Source organism: Ascidia mentula, chromosome 9, assembly GCF_947561715.1.
Source record: "Ascidia mentula chromosome 9, kaAscMent1.1, whole genome shotgun sequence".
In the NCBI taxonomy this organism is placed as follows: domain Eukaryota; kingdom Metazoa; phylum Chordata; class Ascidiacea; order Phlebobranchia; family Ascidiidae; genus Ascidia; species Ascidia mentula.
Genome location: NC_138574.1, coordinates 11,991,367 through 12,011,550, shown reverse-complemented (window position 1 = coordinate 12,011,550; position 20,184 = coordinate 11,991,367). Strand labels below are relative to the sequence as shown.

Sequence of the window (20,184 nt, the reverse complement as noted above, 5' to 3'; positions counted from 1 at the left end):
TGGGTATTCTTCAATTTACTTTGTATTTGCAACCTTTATTATTTTGTAATGCGATATAATACGTTTTCAAGATCCAATCTTACACAACGCTTTGCAGCGTTAAAAATTGGATTCAGTGGTCTGCTATTCGACATGAATTCGTTTTTTCAAATATATATATATAATATCCTAGCACTAAAAGGAATTATAGTTTTACACCCTATAACACAACTAAAGACAACCCGGAGACTAATAGGTTTAGTTTACAGACGACTCTTGTTGATGGTGAAAACAGCGGAGAAAAAGCCTAACCAGTGAATTCCTATGTCCACTTACTAACAGTTTCAAACTAAATTGTTACAATGCCACACGGTACTTTATTTCCGTCGCTTTATTTTACAATACCCGAAACAAAATATACAGGGGTTAAGTTTTATGTGCTGTGGAAGATTGTGAGGAAACGTTTTGCCACTTTGGACTAAGTGTGATCGGCATGTTCATGTTGGTGAAACTCATACCCATTTGCAAGGTATTTACTTGGTCTTAACCCGATATAGTTCGGAATACGACAGAGTTTTTAAGCACAAACAGAAGTGACACCCAAAAGGACTACTCAACGAATGCGACTACAGCAGCAACATTATAAAAAAATGAATGAACTTCGGTATCTACAAAGCGTATTAAATTAAGCATATCATGGGACGCTATTTATCTTCTCATCTATCCATCCTTGAACTCGGGAAACATCTGTATAGTAACCAGGATAGACGAAGTTTTCAAAAGCATGCCTGCGTGCACATCCTATCCCAAAGCTGACGATTCCTATTTGTATCCAGCATATTTTGTCGGTGGTTTTGTCTCGGTACTGAATAAACACATGATAATTGTAATTTGTTTTTGCCATAATATTTCCGAAAATTTCTTTATTTCTTAAAAAAGCATTACATGAATCTACATGCCTGAAAATTACTTACCGTTGTGCGATCAGGTTTTTAGCAATTTAACGCCGGTGTAACCACTACTAGTCCTTTATGCTTGAATAAACACACTAAGTATATCGCAAAGCATTTGCAGTTTTTGGCGTTTTTGTTGAAAAATATTGCACGATCATCTGCCTTTATATATTCGTTACAACGTTGTTACCTTTCTAATTAGTGGACCGCCGCTGTCGCCTTGACAAGCATCAGGAATATTTCCAGGCTTATTTGGCGGTGATCCAGCGCAGAATAGTCTATCTGCAAAGGGAACGCGAATGCCATCTTCATGCAAGAAAAAATCCAATCCTTGACGACATCTGGAGAAAAAAGCATTCTCATAAAACCAACAGGGTATATAGGTATTGCTCCCAACAATTAAGTTAAACAGACCATGCTTTATTATTTCATAATGCTTTTAGTTTTCCAATGGACTAAGCTTGTTGCATGCTTCTTGGTAACTAACATTCTCTCTGGCTTCAACTGTAGTTGCGCTTCTTGTAAGTCATACGGGACGTTCCTCCTTACGGTTTTGTCAGAACGGCCGAAGCCGGCTAAAACGACAGTCGCTCTGGATTCCTCAACATTCCGATCCGTCAACCAGCGTCCTGAGTATAATTTTACACATGGTGTTACACATCATGGTCAACTCTTGAACTTATTAGCAAACAAACCCAATATGAAAAAGTGAATATATGACACGACTCATTGTAGCAGGTTTCCATTCTTCTGAGTTTGCGATAAGATTAGTATAAACCAACCACCAAACTTATATGAAATAATAACAATCGTTGAGGGTACGATACCTTTTTTTTGGCAAACAACTTCATCCGAATCGGTGTCGTCAATGATTCTGTTTCCATTCTCGTCCAAAACATTCTCGTTTGTCGAGCACGAATTACTGCAGGGGAGACAAACAGGACGTACGTACGGAGAAAGGGGAATCGTCCCGTTGAATTTGGCTCGTCGCCTTCTTTTAGTTGTTGGAAAAAAAAACCTAGGCCCGTCAGGTATTGGATGAACTGCAACGCCGACTCGAATCTGAAAAAAATGTACAGCATTGCAGTAGCGAAAGTACAGCATTGCTACAGCTAAAGTACAGCATTTGCGAAAGTACAGCATTGTAACGGCGTTATGGCGGGCATTTGACTTGTAATCATAGGTTTTACGCTTAACATTCATTTACTGTTAATAAGGATAGTTTTTCTTCATCACTGATTTGCTACTTTATGTACTAAAAGACTTGTGTAACCGTATTAATATTGCAAATACATTTAACAGTTGTTAGCGTCAAATAACGATCATAAATTAAAATCGTGCCTTTGCAGCACTATCTAAGTCTTCACTGAGTCGATACAGGAATGTGTTCACTTCCATATTGAAAACATGTTAGCGTGAGTGCTTGCTTCAAAACATAAGGTCGTGTTAACGTTGTGGTTATGCATATTCTCAACCAAACCTACCAGAGCAACGTCATAATCGAAATTGGTTCTGGAGTGAGTTCTCGTTGATACGTCATTTCGATCGAATTGGGGATGCAGATAAATCCTTCTTGGCTGGAAAACTTCTACGACCGAGTTTAAACTGCTGCCTCGTCTTGGCCTTTTGAAAAGACCTAAAATATAGAAATGCCATAGTTGGCGAGAACGTAGAATTACTATTGTTACTTCATATAGAGAGTTACTTGATACCACTTACAATAAAAACAATTTTATTCACAAAATCTACAAGCGAAAGTGCCGTAATATTCATTGACCTGCATAATACTACAGTCTACTTCTGCAAAGGTGCGTATTCGACAAATATAATAGAAAAGTGAGGGTCGGCCTATACTTCGCTTTTACTTAAAGGGTATTTCTTATAGACGTAGTTCGAATCTTCAAATCTTTAATAAAAAAGTTTCAAACGAAATCGAATCATTTGTATTTTTAGTAAACATCTACTACGCGGATGAAAAATAAACACAATAAATAAAATGGCATGGGCCCGATTGCGATAGATTGCACAGGACGTTAGGGGGGGCGTGTAGGCCAAAACAACAGGATGGTGATTCGTGCAAGGATATCCTTTGTTCTTACCTCCGTGTAAGGATTTCTCACCACTGTTTTTTTGATGACTATCAAAAAGTATTGCGAACATCCGTACCCACTGCAACCACAATTTGGTTCTCTATTAGACTCTGATCACGGTAGTAGTCGAAGATGCTAGCTGCTGTGAGTACCCACTGTTGATTAATCAGGGATCCTCCTCCGAATATTTCATTAAAGCACTACAAACAGTTAAATATTTGCGTTATAACAAGTTTTTGGTAATTCATTTCCTTTTAGTCATAAGAACGGGGCGACCGTTTCTTCGACGTTTCGTGTGTCCCAGGGTTAAGTGGTGCAAAAACTATACAGTTTATCCGTCGTCTTTATTCACGCCACCATAGTTTAGAGCTTACAATGCCTAATAGTGCCGGTCGGCGTATTGTTCCACCACGAAACTTGTTAAAGTTTGTCGAACCACATCTATATACTTCTGGTTACTCCTGAAGCACTCGAATATTTGTACACAACCCAATTCTTGAGATTAACTATACAAGTACATAGTCCTTTCACGGCGAAAAATGCTATCTTGTGGTAGGACCATGTCATTCATGGTTTGAATGAGACTAAAAACCGAAATACCAATGCTTTAGTCCTAGTTATCACTTCACCAATGCTTTAAATACATTTTTTACAGGTTTCTTACATCGTATATATCTAAACTTCTTGAGTTATCCATAATTGCTGCTTGCCAAGGCCAAGTGTGACTGACTGCTTTTCCTCCAACCACTCTTCTATAACGCGTTCTTTTGTAGATGCTTTCTGGTCCGGCCTGTCCGCAAGTTCCTAAGTCTGCTAAATAAGAAAGAATGTTTAATCTCAATGCGCTCCTGGTATTTTTAATATTGTCACACACTTAGTTGTCACACACAAAATTGGGATATAGCTTGCCTAAACCGAACTGTAGCGTGCTTTTGCAGCGTCACACGCTATACAGTAGCTTTGGTCTTTAGCCCAAATGTGTTAAACACGCGTCCTAAATTCTCCTATGTAGTGGCCAAGCCCGCAGAACACAACAGACACTTGTATTCAATACAACAGAAATGACAGGCACAACATCAACGCGCCAGAACAGGAACGGTCTCTATAAACAAAAAGAAACACAATTGTACATACGGTTTGCAAACATTCTAGTACACTCACCAAACTGTTTCGCGACCGATCTATTAGCAGGCACAGGCTGCCCGTTGCGAAATCACATTCACAAGCTGCATCAATCAGATGCCGGCAAAACTTCCAAATGTCACACGGTTTTCAGAGATAAACACAGTTATCAGACGTAAACACTACCCACGCCTTATTCAAATATAATCCTTATTCAAGTAGAATCAGGTTAAAGCACATGACAAAAAACTGGCAACAAAAGTACAGGCAAACCTAACCACGCGTTCTGCACACGCAGAGCTACTGCGCAGCCTTTGTTATCAGTGTTGCGTCAAACATAGAAATCACAACAATAACGCAAAGAAATAATCAATTTTGGTTTGGGAATCTACACGAACTATGTTTGGAACTAATTTGTTCGGTTCAAAAATTCAAAACATGCAAAAAGACAGTGAAATTGGTGTCTGAAAATTATTTGATTGAATGTCATAGAAACAACGATGCACCTGTTGTGAAGTTGACAACTTTATCTAATAAATGGTTGAGCTTGTAATAATTGTCAATTTCAAAAATATTTTCATTCCTCCTGGCAAGGTTACGCAACTCCTTGATTGCGCTCGTTGCATCCCGTGAAAATGCTGCGCATGAGATTTTTGTGTTCAACGATGCGTGAAAATTGCCTCGTGGTTTTCGATTGCTATATCGTCAGTTTAGTTTAAAATCTTTTATAATCGTTGCCTTTGGTGAATAATGTAAGTTTAATTATTGAAAGGGGGGTGAAAGTGAAAGCACATTGATTATATAACGGAGCTCTGTACGAAGTGTTGTTGTATTTGTTGACCTTACCTATTTTTTTATTTTTTGTTTGTCCTTTATCCAACACCAATGACAAAGACAAGGAAGATGCACCATTTTTGGTCAGACAAAATTGTATGTTTTGTGTGTTGAGGTTATCACTTCTTTAGACCAGGGACACACGCGTAAAATAGGGATGGGCACTGGATAATTCAGATATGAACAGTGGATAATGCAGTATTAAACCAGATGTGGTACAATAGTTTATACCAGTATTTTCCAAGGCAAATCATTGGCTATCACCAGGTGTATTATGACATGGCCACGTGCGGTTGAACATTAACTTTCGTGAAAAAATCAGGCATATAGGCAAGGTCCGTTTGGCCATGCGTGGGTATGGTGATATAACAAACATGGTACGGGTATAAATTAGTTCACAAAAATTATAATCACAAAGCGAGAAGGCAATGAATGTTTCTAGGTCAGAATGAGTTGTTTTTGTGGATTATTGGAAGCCATGGACCCAATGCAGCGAATGCCCCTTGGCGCCGAAAGGCACCAATGGATTTGTTTGTGAAACCCTAAGTTCCGCAATAAGAAATCCCAATACAAGCAATTTTGGCAAGGAAAATTTACAGCTTACTTGGATTGACGCACGACCTTCCGCATGGGCCATCGCACATACACCTTTGATTGACGTCACAATCAGCATCCGTTACGCAATCTCCCCCACACGTCAGATTGTATTGATTGATCGCATCCATGTTGTACTGACATTGCACTTAAAAGAAGATTAATTTTATTTGTGGTGAAGATAGGGTGAGTGACTATTGTTTGATTGTGTCGTTACTGCATCGAGGTGTTCACTTAGGCATCCTGCATGCTAAAGAAACAAGCTGGTTAGAAAACTAGCGTTGAAGTCTGGATAGGCGATTGCTCACAGAAAATTTTTAGATTTCATATATTTTATTTATTTCAAATCAAAGTTTAGATAGAAACATTTAGATGGAAAACATATAAAAGCAACACTTTTATTTCCCCTTTTCCCGTTTTCTTTCTCTTTACCTGCGCAATATACATTGCCCGGAGTCCAAAGCCTGCGGGAAGTGCAAGTGATTTGCGGGCCGATTGCGACCATTCCCGCTAAACAACGATAGTTGACAATGTCGCCGTATCTAAATCCAGAGCTCACTTCATGCATAGAATGGTTTTCAAAACGAAGTACGTTGTATCCTGTGCTGTCTATGGCCGCCGGCGGAGGATCGTCGCAACTCCCAACTATAAAAAAATATATTCAAGCAAATTTTCTGTATCTTGCCATGGCAGATACAGGAGAGATGATTAATGGATCCGTCTTTGGTTCTTGCACTGGGTAAGGCTATAGCGCTGTGGAGAAGGGAGCAATGAGAAGACTAAAGTAGATTTATCACAATTAATACAAGATAATACAATGTGTCAACAGCACGCCTTTTTCAACCTTCATGGGCAAGCGACACAGCGCAAACGAACAACTCGTTTTGCAACAATTGGTTTTATGGTTTTGTTTTTGTTGTAAGTTAAAGTTAAGGTTTCAAGTTTAATAAAGGCACGTTGGCTCTTCTCTTCAATAAATTGTTTTGTTTCATAACTAGTATCATAGTTAATAGCAGCAAGATTGTACAATAAGCTTACTTGGATTAAAGCAGGACATCCCACAGTTGCCGTCACAGCGGCACCGCTTCAATCCTCTGCACTGCGAGTCACGGGTACAGTTTTTTCGGCATCGGTAATTTACCAAAAGCTCGTTTCTGTCTGGACATGAACCTTAGTTTGAAAAAATAAGATGAAAGGAGTGGACGAAAAATTGAGATAGCAGCATCTCTGGTCAGCTTGTTGGTCGAATGAGGCTTGGACTTAGATATCTCTTGTACTAGAATAGTAATAGTTCCACATCTAATGTATAGCTTTTTTAACAGCAAATTTGCAGTCAAGCAATTTCTCCTTTGCCATATGGAATGCGCTAATACGATAAACTAAATTTGTTGCTTTGGTCTTCCCCTGTCATCTTGTTTATAGAATTAAATGCATTTCCTTTTACAGAAACTGCAAAAAAGTGGCAGAACGAGAAAGGCTTGAATTTGCACAAACGCCGTTGCAATGATTGCTCACGCTCGAAGCCGCAAGCATCACACCCGTTGCACAACAAGACAGTTTTTTGAGGTGTCGTGTATCGTTTGTACAAGCATGTCATCATTGCATTGAAGGCGTTTTAAAAGTTTCCCTTTAATTTTCTACACATGTTGAACTGCGGTCTTCGTTATGAGTTTAAAAACAACAACTATCATTTTCATATTGCAATAAAAGCTTGTTTCATTTGGTAATTGGGACATTCCTATTTCTTGAAATTACTTTACTAATTACGGAATAGGATACCTAAAAATTCCTCTTTCGGTAAAGTTAAATTTTGCATAGTAACTTGTTTATGGTATACACATGTTGAAATGGAAGAAGGTGACCATTTCACACAGCAAATTCTTTACATTTTACTTCTGTAGATAAATAATTATTCCTGTGAATGAAAATTGAGAAATAAATCTGTTAAATCTTGCAAGCGCTGAGGTTTTTTGTTTTTAATTCCATCTTGTGCTGCATTTTACACACTGATGATGCTGTTCAAAGCGAAATATATTTGTCTTAAACCACAAGCTTACAGAATTTAACCTACTGGAATAAATGTTTCCATGTTTGTGGCATATCTGCATGTCATAAACAGTACAGTTGCATACTAGCATTTAAATTAAATTAAATCAGAAAACAAATAACAAACCAACACAGCTGGGTTGTGAACTTGACCATTTTTCTGTTGGTAAACACTCAGTGTTGCTTGCTCCTTCCAACCGATAACCAGACAAGCATGTGAAGGTAACTGAGGTTCCAATTGGATGGCCCACACCTGTCTGTAAACTTGGCTGCATTTCACCATTTTCTAAAAGGTGCATTTGGGGACATTTCTTAACTGAAAAACAATATTTCTTTAAAAATAATAGGATACAAAGAGTTCTTAGTTCACATCAGTTTGAAGTATCCTACTAAACACTTACCCACACAACTTATAGTATCAGTAACTTATAGTAAATTAAACATTTAAAGTATGCAGAGAAAACGTGACGGTCCTAACTGCAAGAATACAAAATGCATCAGAAAATAAAAATTATTTTTGGTGGACATGGTTCATCTAATCTGTGCTTGTTTGGGTTTCATGTTACTATAGCAAAATTCACAACTATTTCTACTGTACCCAAAATATGTCCATTATTTTGACATCGATTATTAGAGATTATGCACAGTTAGAAGATGAACAGTAAAAAGAGGAAGGTGAATGAGAACAAAATTGGAACTGCATTTTGCTTGCACATACATGTGTAACAACCTAAACAATGGACAAACCTTCCTTGAATGGAGGTTTGGATGCATTGTGCCTGTTTTTTTAAACATGCAATTTCCTGGACGAAGACCATTCATTTGCAATCAGTTGATTCGATTTTAGTTATTGGGTTACTTGATAAATTTCAATTGTAAGCATGACCAAACATACTGCATTACCCTCAGAGCAGGTGGTGCCTCCAAAATCTGGTGTACAGGTACATGTGAAGCCATTAACTTCATCCTGGCATGTGCCATCATTTTGACATGGATTACTTTCACATTCATCATCTAATAGTAAGATGGCCAGTTACGGTATAACAACATTTTGTGTTTTGAGAATAACTTAACAGTATCAAATGCGAAAAACACTTTGTTACTAGTTGTAACGTAATTTTACGTTACATATCAGTGTTTGCATTTATGGACTTAGGTTGCATGGCCAGTTTATCATTGTTCGGAATCTCTCTCCTCTGGGTTTGGGAAAAGGCATTCTTAGGCCGTCTTGTCAAGTGTGTTTCATTTCAAAGTGTAGCGATAGCAACGGTTGTACATTCAATTGTTAGTTTCCAAGCAACCGTTTGTGTTGTTAAGTGATTTATTGACCAGTTTGAAAGTGTTTGGTTTGGTCGCTTAGAGACGTTAAAGGTCGTTTCTCAGTAGCCGTCCTTACTTTGATCTTCGCTTATTGTTAGTTTGCATTGTTCTCCGCTTTATATAATGAGTGTAGCTTGCTGTGTGGAAGTAGAAGTAGTAGTAGTCCTATGGCTTTGTGATTCGGTTCTGTTCAACTCTGTCTGAGCGTTTGGGCGTAAATTCACTTGGTTTGGAGTTGGTATCATTGCGTGTGTTAACTTTGTATCCCAAATTGTTCGAAGTAAATAAATATTAGAGTAGTGTTTGCATCGAGTTTTCAATTAAAGTCAGGTAAGGAAAACACAACAGTTAGAACTCACGTGCGATCTTATATCAAATGTGTTAATGAAATAGGATTTCCCATCAATCATAAATAATATTGTTAAGACCCGACTCGAGGCTCATATTTGCCATAACGGAGCAACACTAGTGAATTGCAAGAAGCCCTTACATGAAGCAACTTTTTAGGACAATAACAGGTATCTACGTTTGTTTATCTGTTAATCATTAAAACTAAATACTTACTGCAAGCTTCGTCTGCAACTGTTATATCATCCAAGCTGACAGTGCCAGATCTTGCCACAAATGACACTTGTATGTCTACTCGATTTTGTTTTACCGTCAATTCTCCAGGCACCCATAGACTGTGTGATCCGCGATCTCTCCATCTGCATTATAAAACATTCCGGCTGCAGAAATGGGAATACGCAACTGGTGCAATGGTTTGGATATCAAAAACATTACCGTATAGTCCCAGATATCTTCAAGACCAAATAAGAGTAGGCAGAGTCAAGTTTGTAAAAGAACTTAAAGCACTTGTCATTGCCTGATTGCGGGATGACTGGTGATGAAAGTGATTTTTCACCAGTGTAAGCATAAGCATAAACAGCAAAATAACCTGCAAGGCAGTTTCTAACTCTTTATATCTAAAATACGCATTGGAAACATCTAGTTTGTTTGAATGCAAAAGAATGAAAATAACACCTATTCTGTTATTGCGATCAGTTCGTATCCAACGGCGTCTCCAACCTGTTGAAGGACTAGATGTGTATCCACAAGTTGGACTGTGGACATTTTCGAAATCGCAATCCAAATGAACTAATGAGAAAACGGACAAGGAGTAAAATACGTGTTTATCTTGATAGATGTTTGATAGCAGTTACCATGGCAAATGGCAGACCCTTCCCAAATGGCATTGGCATTACAAACGGCAAATAAGCTTCCAGTGTTTCGAAATCCCTCGTGGCAGACAAATTGAACACGTGACCCGAAAACGTAATCTACACCGCGGTCATCCACTCGGCCATTTGGTGGCGCAATAGGAGCATTACATCGCATTACTTTAAATATATTGAAGTGTCAGGTAAAAAAATACATCTTTACACTGTTAAAAATACATATTTTGTAATATGAAACAGATGGGGGCAAGAACACACCACTAGAAAGCACCACCATTTCTTATCGACATAGGCCACCCAAGAAAATGTTGTATAGCCAAATTACCATTAGTTTCAAGTACACCCTAATATTTTTTGCAAACAAAACGCCTCCTCCAGTTAATTACCACCATCCAGTTTGTCTTAAATGACAAGCTGACAGATTTTAACCTACTGGAATTAATGTTTTTATGTTTGTGGTAAATCTGCATGCCATAACCAGTACAGTATCCGAAAAAAATGACCAACCAACACAGCTGGGTTGTAAACTTGACCATTTTTCTGTTGGTAAACACTCAGTGTTGTTTGCGCCTTCTAACCGATAACCATGCCAGCATGTGAAAGCAACTGAGGTTCCCATTGGATGGCCCACACCTGTCTGTAAACTTGGCTGCATTTCACCATTTTCTAAATGGTGCATTGGGGGACATTTCTTAACTGAAAAACAATATTTCTTTAAAAATAATAGGATACAAAATTTCCCCTGCACCAACTTCTTTGATATTTAGTGACCAGACATCACATCAAATTTTAGGCACCGGTTTTGGAATTTGGAGCAACATTTAGATCTCTAGATTTTACAACTTTATTAACTGAGAAGACTTCTTAGTTCACATCACTTTGAAGTATCTTACTACACATTCTTTTCATTATTCGTATTGTTAAACACTTACCCACGCAACTTATAGTGTCAGGATTTGTACTCCATTTTCTTCTCGAATTACAAATAACCGTTTTGAGATGTGATGTTGTCCCTGCTATTTTGAAACCTCTGTCACATGCATATGTTACTTTTGTACCAGGCAAAAGATATGGTTTATTAGGGTTTTGGTAGGTTATGGTGACCACCGCATTTGACAGACGTTCGGGGCATTCCCGGCACTTCAGATCTGCCACAATACAATTAAATTAAACATTTAAAGTATGCAGATACAACGTGACGATACTAACTGCAAGAATAATATATGCATCAGAAAAAAAAACTTATTTTAGTGGACATGGTTCATTCAAACTATGCTTGTTTGGGTTTTATGTTACTATAGCAAAATTCAAAACTATTTCTACTGTACCCAAAATATGTGAATCGGTTTGATTTCCATTTTCAGAAGTTATGCACAGATAGAAGATGAACAGTAAAAAGACAAAGGTAAATGAGAACCAAATTGGAACTGCATTTTGCTTGCACATACATGTGCAACAACCTAAATAATGGACAAACCTCCCTAAATGGAGGTTTGGGCGCATTGTGTCTGCAATATCCTGGACGAAGACCATTCATTTGCAATTAGTTAATCTGATTTTATAGGGTTATTTGATAAATTTTTTTTGGAAGCAAGACCAAAATAATTGTATTACCCTGAGAGCAGGTGGTGCTTCCAAAATCTGGTGTACAGGTACATGTAAAGCCATCAACTTCATCCTGGCATGTGCCATTATTTTGACATGGATTGCTTTCACATTCATCACCTAACAGTAAGATGGCCAGTTACGGTATAACAACATTTTGTGTTTTGAGAATAACATAACAGTAGCAAATGCGAAAAACTTGGTTACTAGTTAACTGCAAGAAGCCTTCACATGAAACAACTTTTTAGGACAATAACGGGTATTCTACGTTTGTTGATCATTAAAACTAAATACTTACTGCAAGCTTCGTCTGCAACTGTTATATCATCTAAGCTGACAGTGCCAGATGTTGCCACAAATGACACTTGTCTGCCTACTCGATTTTGTTTTACCGTCAATTCTCCTGGCACCCATAGACTGTGTGATCCACGATCTCTCCATCTGCATTATAAAACATTCCGGCTGCAGAAATGGAAATACGCAACTGGTGCATTGTTTTGGATACCAAAAACATTACCGTATAGTTCCAGATATCTTCAAGACCAAATGAGAGTTAGCAGAGTGAAGTTTGTAAAAGAACTTAAAGCACTTGTCATTGCCTGATTGCGGGATGACTGGTGAGGAAAGTGACTTTTCACTAGTGTGAGCATAAGCATCAACGACATAACCTGCAATTTGTAACTATTACAACAAGCATTGGTGACAGCTTTTTTTAAACAGTGGAAAATTCGTAATAACCTGTTCTGTTATTGCGACCAGTTCGTGTGAAACGGCGTCTCCAACCTGTTGAAGGACTAGATGTGTATCCACAAGTTGGACTGTGAAAATTTTCGAAATCGCAATCCGAATGAACTATTGAGAAAACGGACAAAGAGTAAAATACGTATTTATCTTGATAGTTGGTTGATAGCAGTTACCACGGCAAATGGCAGACCCTTCCCAAGTGGCATCGGCACTGCAAACGGCAAATGAGCTTCCAGTGTTTCGAAATCCCTCGTGACAGACAAATTGAACACGTGACCCGAATACGTAATCTACACCGCGATCATCCACTCGGCCGTTTGGTGGCGCAATAGGAGCATTACATCGCCCTATTTAAAATATATTAAAAAATATGCATCTTTGTACTGTTAAAAATACAACTTTTATAACATGAATCTAGGGGTTTTGGCGAGAACACTCTAGAAATGCCATATCGATATAGGCTACAACATGACCCAAGAAAATATTGTGTACCCTTATTACCATTAGATTCAGGTATACCCCAATATTTGCTGAAAACAAAACGCCTCTTTTAGTTAATTACCTCTATCCCGTGCATAAGGCCCAAACTCACTTACACTAAGACTCGATCAAAAGAGATAAGCTCGTAAATGTGCGAACAAATCTTATCTATATTCCGTGTACCGTAATTTGTGACTTACTTTGGAGATGAGATTTACGGCCAATCCTGCAACAAAACAAAAATATTTTTTGCTATGAAAGAGCACAACCTCCGTCATGATTCAATCACATGCAAATCTCAGAAATTTTTCTGTGACAAGTCCAGCATTTCTTATGACGCCAAATTCAACAAAATTTGTGGCATTACTCCTTACGTATTTACATAAGGTTTAATCGCTTCAAGATGAAAAAAACATGCTTACAGGAAGCCATTTGTAAATGGAAAGTTTTGCTTGTTTTTCGATTGACAAAACTAACTCAACATAAACTTGTTTTTGTCAGGTAAATTGCAGACATAATTCTTTTATCTTCACAACACACAATAATAGGAATTGAACAAAGTTTTTACTTAGAACCGTTGATCGTTTCTTCAATCCAGCTTTGCATCTGCGCAACATCTGCGTAGTAGCCAGGATACACAAAGTCATCTGTTTCATCCCTATGAGCACATTCAACTCCAAAACTGACAATCCCCATTTGTACCCAATAACTTTCGCCAGTTTGGGAATCCACGCGCTGTTACAAGATTTTAAACAAATAATATATACATTTGTATTTAAACTTCATACGTATACCAAAGAGTTCCTTTAAGCATTTCAAAGAACCTTAATAAAATAAAGCTTTACTTGGTTTATGAGCGGCCCACCACTGTCTCCAGTACACGCGTCAGACAGAGTTCTTGCAGTTGTTGGAGATCTGGCACAAATCATGCGGTTCGTGTAACTCAAAGCCTGTCCCGTTTTTCGCGTGTGACGTTGGATTCCTTGACGACACCTGATCGAAACAGCAATAAAAAGTATCGTCTTTTTCTTGATTGATCAAACCCCAAATTTATATTTTAAACGGTTAAACAGAATAATATTTAAAGAAGAGTTAACCGTTTCAAAAAATTGTGCAAAAACGCCCTAGTTGAATTTGGTGACAAGTTTTTTTATACTTTTCATCTGTTATTACAGGCCCCCAAAATATTTGGCTTTCTTGCATAAAGTAACGAATGCTACTTACACTGCATCTGGTTGTAATTTTTGTTTTGCTTGCTGCAAAATGTTTGGTATGGTTTGACTTTGATAATTAGTGTATCCAAATCCAGTTACTACGACTGTTGCACTGTTTTCTCGTTCATCTGTAAAGTGCAACCCGTTTTTACTTGAAAGACACTTCAAATTAAAAAAATGTGCAAAGATAAGTCAAGCTGAGTTAAAAAAAAGGGAAAAGCGCGGTTAGAATTTAACATATTTTACGACAGGAAAAACGTTGGAGATACTTAGTCCGTTACTGTGTATCATGGTTCCGTTTGGAGGAAACGAATTACACCTAGGAAGACACACGGGACGAATGTACGGAGATAAGGGGATTGTTCCATTGAATTTCGGCCTTTCTTTTGTGGCGCATCAATACGATCCGCGACGTAAAAGGCGAAGCGAGACTCCAATTCTAATCTGAAAAAGGAAGTTCGTTTTGATAATCCTGTACGTTTATTATGAAAAGTACTTCTGGTATACATCATGTACAGGATGCTCAAAACTGTAGAAGATAAGTTTGCAAACAAATCATTTTTTAAAAACTTATCAAAACATTTAGGTCAGGTGAATCGTGCTGGAACCAGTTATTTTACTGTAGCGATTGGTTTTGTTATGAAATGCAGACAGCAAGCAACAACACAATATTTACAAGATAAGCTTACATTCAATAAAAAAAACGTTTCAATAAACTCACCAAAGCAATGTCGTAATCAAAATTGATTCTCTGCCACCCACGAATCTGTCGATCAAATCTTGGATGAAGATATATTTTCCTTGGCGCAAAAAGTTCAACTGCAGAGTCCAATTTTTCTATCAAACTGGGGCGTTCGTGAACACCTGTCAATAATTATCGGTTTAACTCCAAATGTTTTTGATGCATGGCTTTAATTTAAAGGTCAAAATTTTCTTGAACAAACATAATTAAACTAAATAAGTAGAAGACGTTTAAATGCACAACTGTATTTGTAAAGAGGAATTATTTTTGAAGACTTTAAAGGCAAACTGGCCCCTCACTAGGTACAAGATGTACCAAAAACTATCGCACAGGTCATCCTGTAACAGTGAAAATTTAACAGGAACGACCAAATTTGAACGCCAAACAACACCACGCACTGTGTAATTTGATCTCTTGTGATGGCGGATGTAATAAACGTCAATAGCGAAATATCGGCGAAGTTGGCGGCACACAACGTTCAGCAAGGAGCTATAAAATTCTCGCAGTGCACCAATCGGAGATTTCCTGTTGGTGGATTTTGCTGACGGCGTTAATTGTTATGAGCTTACTCCCGACACTTCGATAATATGATGTTGCAAAATTAAAAGAAATTTCAACCGAAATCTAAGGATTTAATTTAAACCACCTGGTGGTCTTTAGGCAAATTAAAAATTGCATCAACGTTTATCAATGATTTAATTGCATGCATTTGCAGGCACTGTGACGATCACAAGTACATCAGTCCCCAAAGATGAACGTTATTTATTCTTACTTAGCTGCATAAAAGTACGGAGTTAACTAACCGACGGCGACAACTAAATCTTCGATGTGTTCAATGTCTTGATATTCGTCAAACACGTGAGCTGCTGTGAGAACCCACTGTTGGTTAATAATAGATCCACCACCCCTTAAATTGCGATCGTCGAACAACTGTGAATGTAAAACCAACCCCACGTAATATATTGTTGATAATAAATGGTTGTATAATTGTCTTGGTTGCTATGCAGGAAATGTTTCCGGAGACAAAATTCGAGACATTTCATACAATGGCAAAGATACTGAAAAGTAACTTACTCGTGCGTATGAGTTTCTCATAATGAGCACCTGCCAAGGCCAAGTGTGTTGTTTTACTGATATTCCTCCGACTACTCGCCCGAAACCGCGCTCATGCACGATTGTGTTGATAACATTTGATTGGCCACAAATCTTAAGATCTGTCGGGAGTTACGTTTAATAAAGAAAACAAGTTTTGAAAAACAATGGAAACATGTTAAAGTTGTTTTATTTTGAAGTTACTACCCATATAATTTTTCGTTTGAATCTTTTTTTGCCCAACCTATTACATTTAAATTGTTGTCACGTTACCTGTGCAATTTACATCAGCTCGTGTCCATTGTTTTTTTGAATTGCAGAAAACCTGGGGACCAATAGGTGTCATTCCCGGAGGGCACGCATATTCAACGAAGTCACCGTGCCTAAAGTTTGAATTCACTTGAGCCAAGCCACGGCCAACGAAACGCATCACACTGTAACCCACACTGCCTCTAGCCGATGGTAGCGAATTCCCACAGGTGGCCACTTAACAATAATTAACAAATGACATTACTTGAGCAGAAACTATTAAAATTGACTTGGCAGAATAAATAATTCCATCAGGGCGTTATTAAAATGTTGGTTGGTGTGTTGTTTTCGTTCTCATTCCTTTTTCATAAAATTTTTCTCTCTAGATAAACATTCGTCATTCTCACTTGGGTTAAAGCAGGACATCCCACAGTGACCGTCACAAGCACATCGTTTCCTTCTTCTACACTGCCAGTTATGCACACAAGCTTTTCGGCATGGATAACCCGCCAAACTCTCGTTTCTTCCGGGACATGAACCTATAACATATTTTTCCTATAGTTGCGCTAGTTGACATAAACACTTAATGCACTCCACTTTTGTTCATTACAGAGGCGAATATCCAGGATGATCAGATGAATCTTTCTTTTTGCGTATCACTTAAGGAAGTTGCAGTTTCAGAATCATAACTTATTTAGACTTCTGAAGTAATGTAAAACTAATCTCGCTAGCACAAGAACCGCCCCCAACTGTTGTTCTATTTGAATAAGCGATACCGATGATGCCTGCACAGACAGGCGAAATATATATGTCGTAAAAACTTGAAGCAGACAGACGACTTAGGAATATTTATCATTTTCTGCATTGATCCGTTACTGAGTCTCTGTCAGCCATAAAGACTACACAGGCGATTCATAGAAATCAAACTTCCAGCTGTTGTGTTAGAATTTCCAGAAATATGCTGGTAATTTTCTATAATTCGTAGCTTGAAGAGCATACTCTTATTTTCCGAAATGAAAAAAATTAAAATAATTTACTGTATCTGATTAATTTGATCTTCAAAAGTAAACTTTATACCGCATCTAGCAAAGACATATGATTCATCCTCGTTGTTGCTGCAATCTCCAACGCCATCACACACTTTGTCGAAACTTAAACAAAGATCACTGTTTGGACATCGAAATTCGTTGTTAGAACATGGCCCTGTTGCGCTGCTATCTGCTGACAATAAGGATATTAAAACAGTAATTAGAAATCTTAATTATACCCTTTCTCCCATTTTCCGAGTGGCAATTAATCAACGTAACATCAAAGTTATAATTTGGACAGCACTCGATTTCAAGGAATTGTTCATTGCTGGTATTTGTATAATGAAGGCAACAAAATTATCTCTCCCAAACCTCTACTTGATTCACGTGCAGGCTCTTATGGCATAAGGCACATTAGGCTGTGAAGCCAGGTTTTGTTTACATCTTTCAATAATTAAATTGTAAATGAGCCAAACTAAACAAATATCCGCATTGACTTAAAAAAAGAAGTTAAAAATCCTTGCCATCGTCGCTACAATTTAGGGTTATAATAAATGTGTATAAACGAAAGATCAAATGTTTGTTTATCTGTGGTTACTTACGGCTGAAAAGTGACTTTAACAGCAAGACAACCAATATCCAAGTCCTCATCCCAAGGAATCCAAGTCAAGCGACCACAGAAAGTCAGTTATTTTGTTGGGAATAAATAATTCTTTTTCTGCTTATCTGTTGACCTGCTTCCCCGGACAATATGTCAATAATATTTTAACAAACTTCAAAACTTACTTATTTTAGGCGCTTATGTTGTCAGAACATAACTCACAGAGCTTGCCTACTATTGGCGAAACATGAGGAGCGGAGTTTCTATTTATGTCTGTTGCTGACATTTCGAACACAAAGGAAATAATGTTGTTTTCAGTGTATGGCTGCTGTGCCACATGGCTTAAGAACGCCAGGCATGATTCGGGAAGTAATCGACGATACTTGTAGTTAACATTGTCGCAAGGCATACCGCATAACACTGATTCTGGTTGTTTTGTTGAAGCGATTCCTGCATGTGGCTTTTTAGGATGCGAAAATTCCAAATTACTTTTGTCTTCGGTTTGTGTTGTTAAGCATACCTGTCAAAAATGCTCATCAAGCTCCACATTTAGCTGTAGAAGAAACGCAAGTAATATAATTTATTAATCATATGATCATATGCAAAGTGGAGCCAATAATGTGAATTGGCTGTTTGGTCAGCAAAGTCGTCTGATAATCACACCAGGTGCACTAATGAAACCTTATAGGTCGAAACAGTAGCCATTTGTATTCAGCTCACACAATAATTCATTAGGTTTGTTCAAAACCAAACTTTAACGATCTTTATTAAAATGATCAGCAAATTCTGAATAAATCATGATAGCTGCAAAGCTGCAGACAGGGTGTGTACACGCACTGTTTCGACCTGTAAGGTCTCATCAGTGCAGCTGTTGAGTGGCACTGTGCTAGCTTTCACACTAGCAGGCACACCAGTCTCCACTTTGTGGACAGCTGCACTGATGAGACCTTACAGGTCTGCAGCTTTGCAATAATTTGGCTTTTTTTGCTCATGATAGCTTTTATGCCATTTTTGACATTTTCATCTTTGGGACGGGACACATAAACTTGCGTGTGCAACAAACAATACAAAAATAATCTTTTTCCACTGTAAAGAAGGTAGAATGTAAATGGTAAGAAGTTAGAAGGTAAATGGTTCCATTATGCAGCTTACTCTGTGAATAGTTTCTTGATATTGTATTTTATTATCGTTATCGTGTTAGCATAAAACATAATGTTTGAAATATAGGATCGCAGAATAAAAAAGAAGCCTCGAACTAAACAATACATGTGTTAAAATAAGTAGAAACTGTATTAACAACACATAGAGTTGACAGATGACTACCTAAGAAAATGTAGTGATTTTTAGTTATCAAGCAAATAGAACAAGGCCATAAAGGGTAAAAAAGCGTATTGTTTTACATTGGTATCTGGACTGTTTAAACAACAAAAGTAAACTATTTTATTTTGAGGATTATTCTCGAGAAGAAATTCCATGCAGAAAACATGTGACATTTTGAACTCCTTTAGTTCATCTGATAAGAAGAAAGGGTTTAATGTTTACTTTGATAATGGATAGAATTTTATTCATGTATGAAGGATACCAGTTTAAATTCACGTGCACAAAGACCAGGCGAATCTAACGATGAAAGTATGGAGGGCAAAACTTTGTTGTGTGGCCAATTCTTTTGTGCTTGAGCGAATCCATCGCAAGTGCCAAATTAAGCTGCCAGCGGTGTGAAATTAGGCACCCAAGAAATTCTGTCTAGCGCGCAATACCACTTGTTACAAGCTCGGTCGATTCCAGTTGGTATACAAGGCAAATCATTTGATATTTTTGAAAAAAAAATAAGTTGCCCTTGTATTTGGGTAATGTGGCAAAAGTAATTAAAATTAACTATAATTTGTGCTCAAATATTGGACCAATGCCATGGACTCTTTAGTTTTTCGCAAATTTTTTATTTGAGAAACCTTTTAGTACATTACAAACAAACGCATCATGGTCGATACAAAAACAGCAGTGATTTCCGATCCTTCCGATGTGTTGCATGATTTTCCGATGCAACACAATACAATAAATATACTGCTATTTTTGTTGCCAGGCATACTAATTAATCAGAATTGCTCTTCTGGCACTTAGTTTCTAACGTGTTTATTGGAAACCAACGTTTCGTCTGCCATCCGGCGAGACTTCTTCGGGGTTATGAAGAAGCGAGACCACATAACCCTGAAGAAGTCTCGCCGGATGGCAGACGAAACGTTGGTTTCCAATAAACACGTTAGAAACTAAGTGCCA

General features: G+C 37.8%; 1 protein-coding gene across 6 annotated transcripts; it reads right to left on the bottom strand.

Annotated features, from left to right (window-relative positions):
* Nucleotides 1-355: 355 nt before the first annotated feature.
* On the bottom strand, nt 356-14,613 carry LOC145913073 (clotting factor C-like). Of its 6 annotated transcripts, none has more exons than XM_083000596.1 (28): nt 14,480-14,613; nt 14,209-14,326; nt 13,830-13,977; nt 13,553-13,719; nt 13,185-13,210; nt 12,678-12,851; nt 12,499-12,612; nt 12,278-12,428; nt 12,059-12,201; nt 11,770-11,880; nt 11,088-11,303; nt 10,663-10,851; nt 10,141-10,317; nt 9,962-10,075; nt 9,722-9,875; nt 9,503-9,645; nt 8,522-8,632; nt 7,746-7,934; nt 6,611-6,742; nt 6,005-6,217; nt 5,583-5,720; nt 3,687-3,835; nt 3,099-3,222; nt 2,417-2,568; nt 1,760-1,994; nt 1,420-1,561; nt 1,123-1,273; nt 356-844 (listed from the first exon to the last, which is right to left on the bottom strand). In XM_083000596.1, the coding sequence occupies exons 1-28, from the start codon at nt 14,487-14,489 to the stop codon at nt 674-676; spliced, it is 4,062 nt and encodes a 1,353-aa protein (XP_082856722.1). In that variant the 5' UTR covers nt 14,490-14,613; the 3' UTR covers nt 356-673. The 6 variants fall into 6 exon arrangements, with proteins under 6 accessions (XP_082856722.1, XP_082856720.1, XP_082856721.1 ...); XM_083000594.1 differs by having other exon boundaries at nt 14,468-14,562; XM_083000595.1 differs by having other exon boundaries at nt 3,687-3,832; nt 14,468-14,562.
* Nucleotides 14,614-20,184: the final 5,571 nt, after the last annotated feature.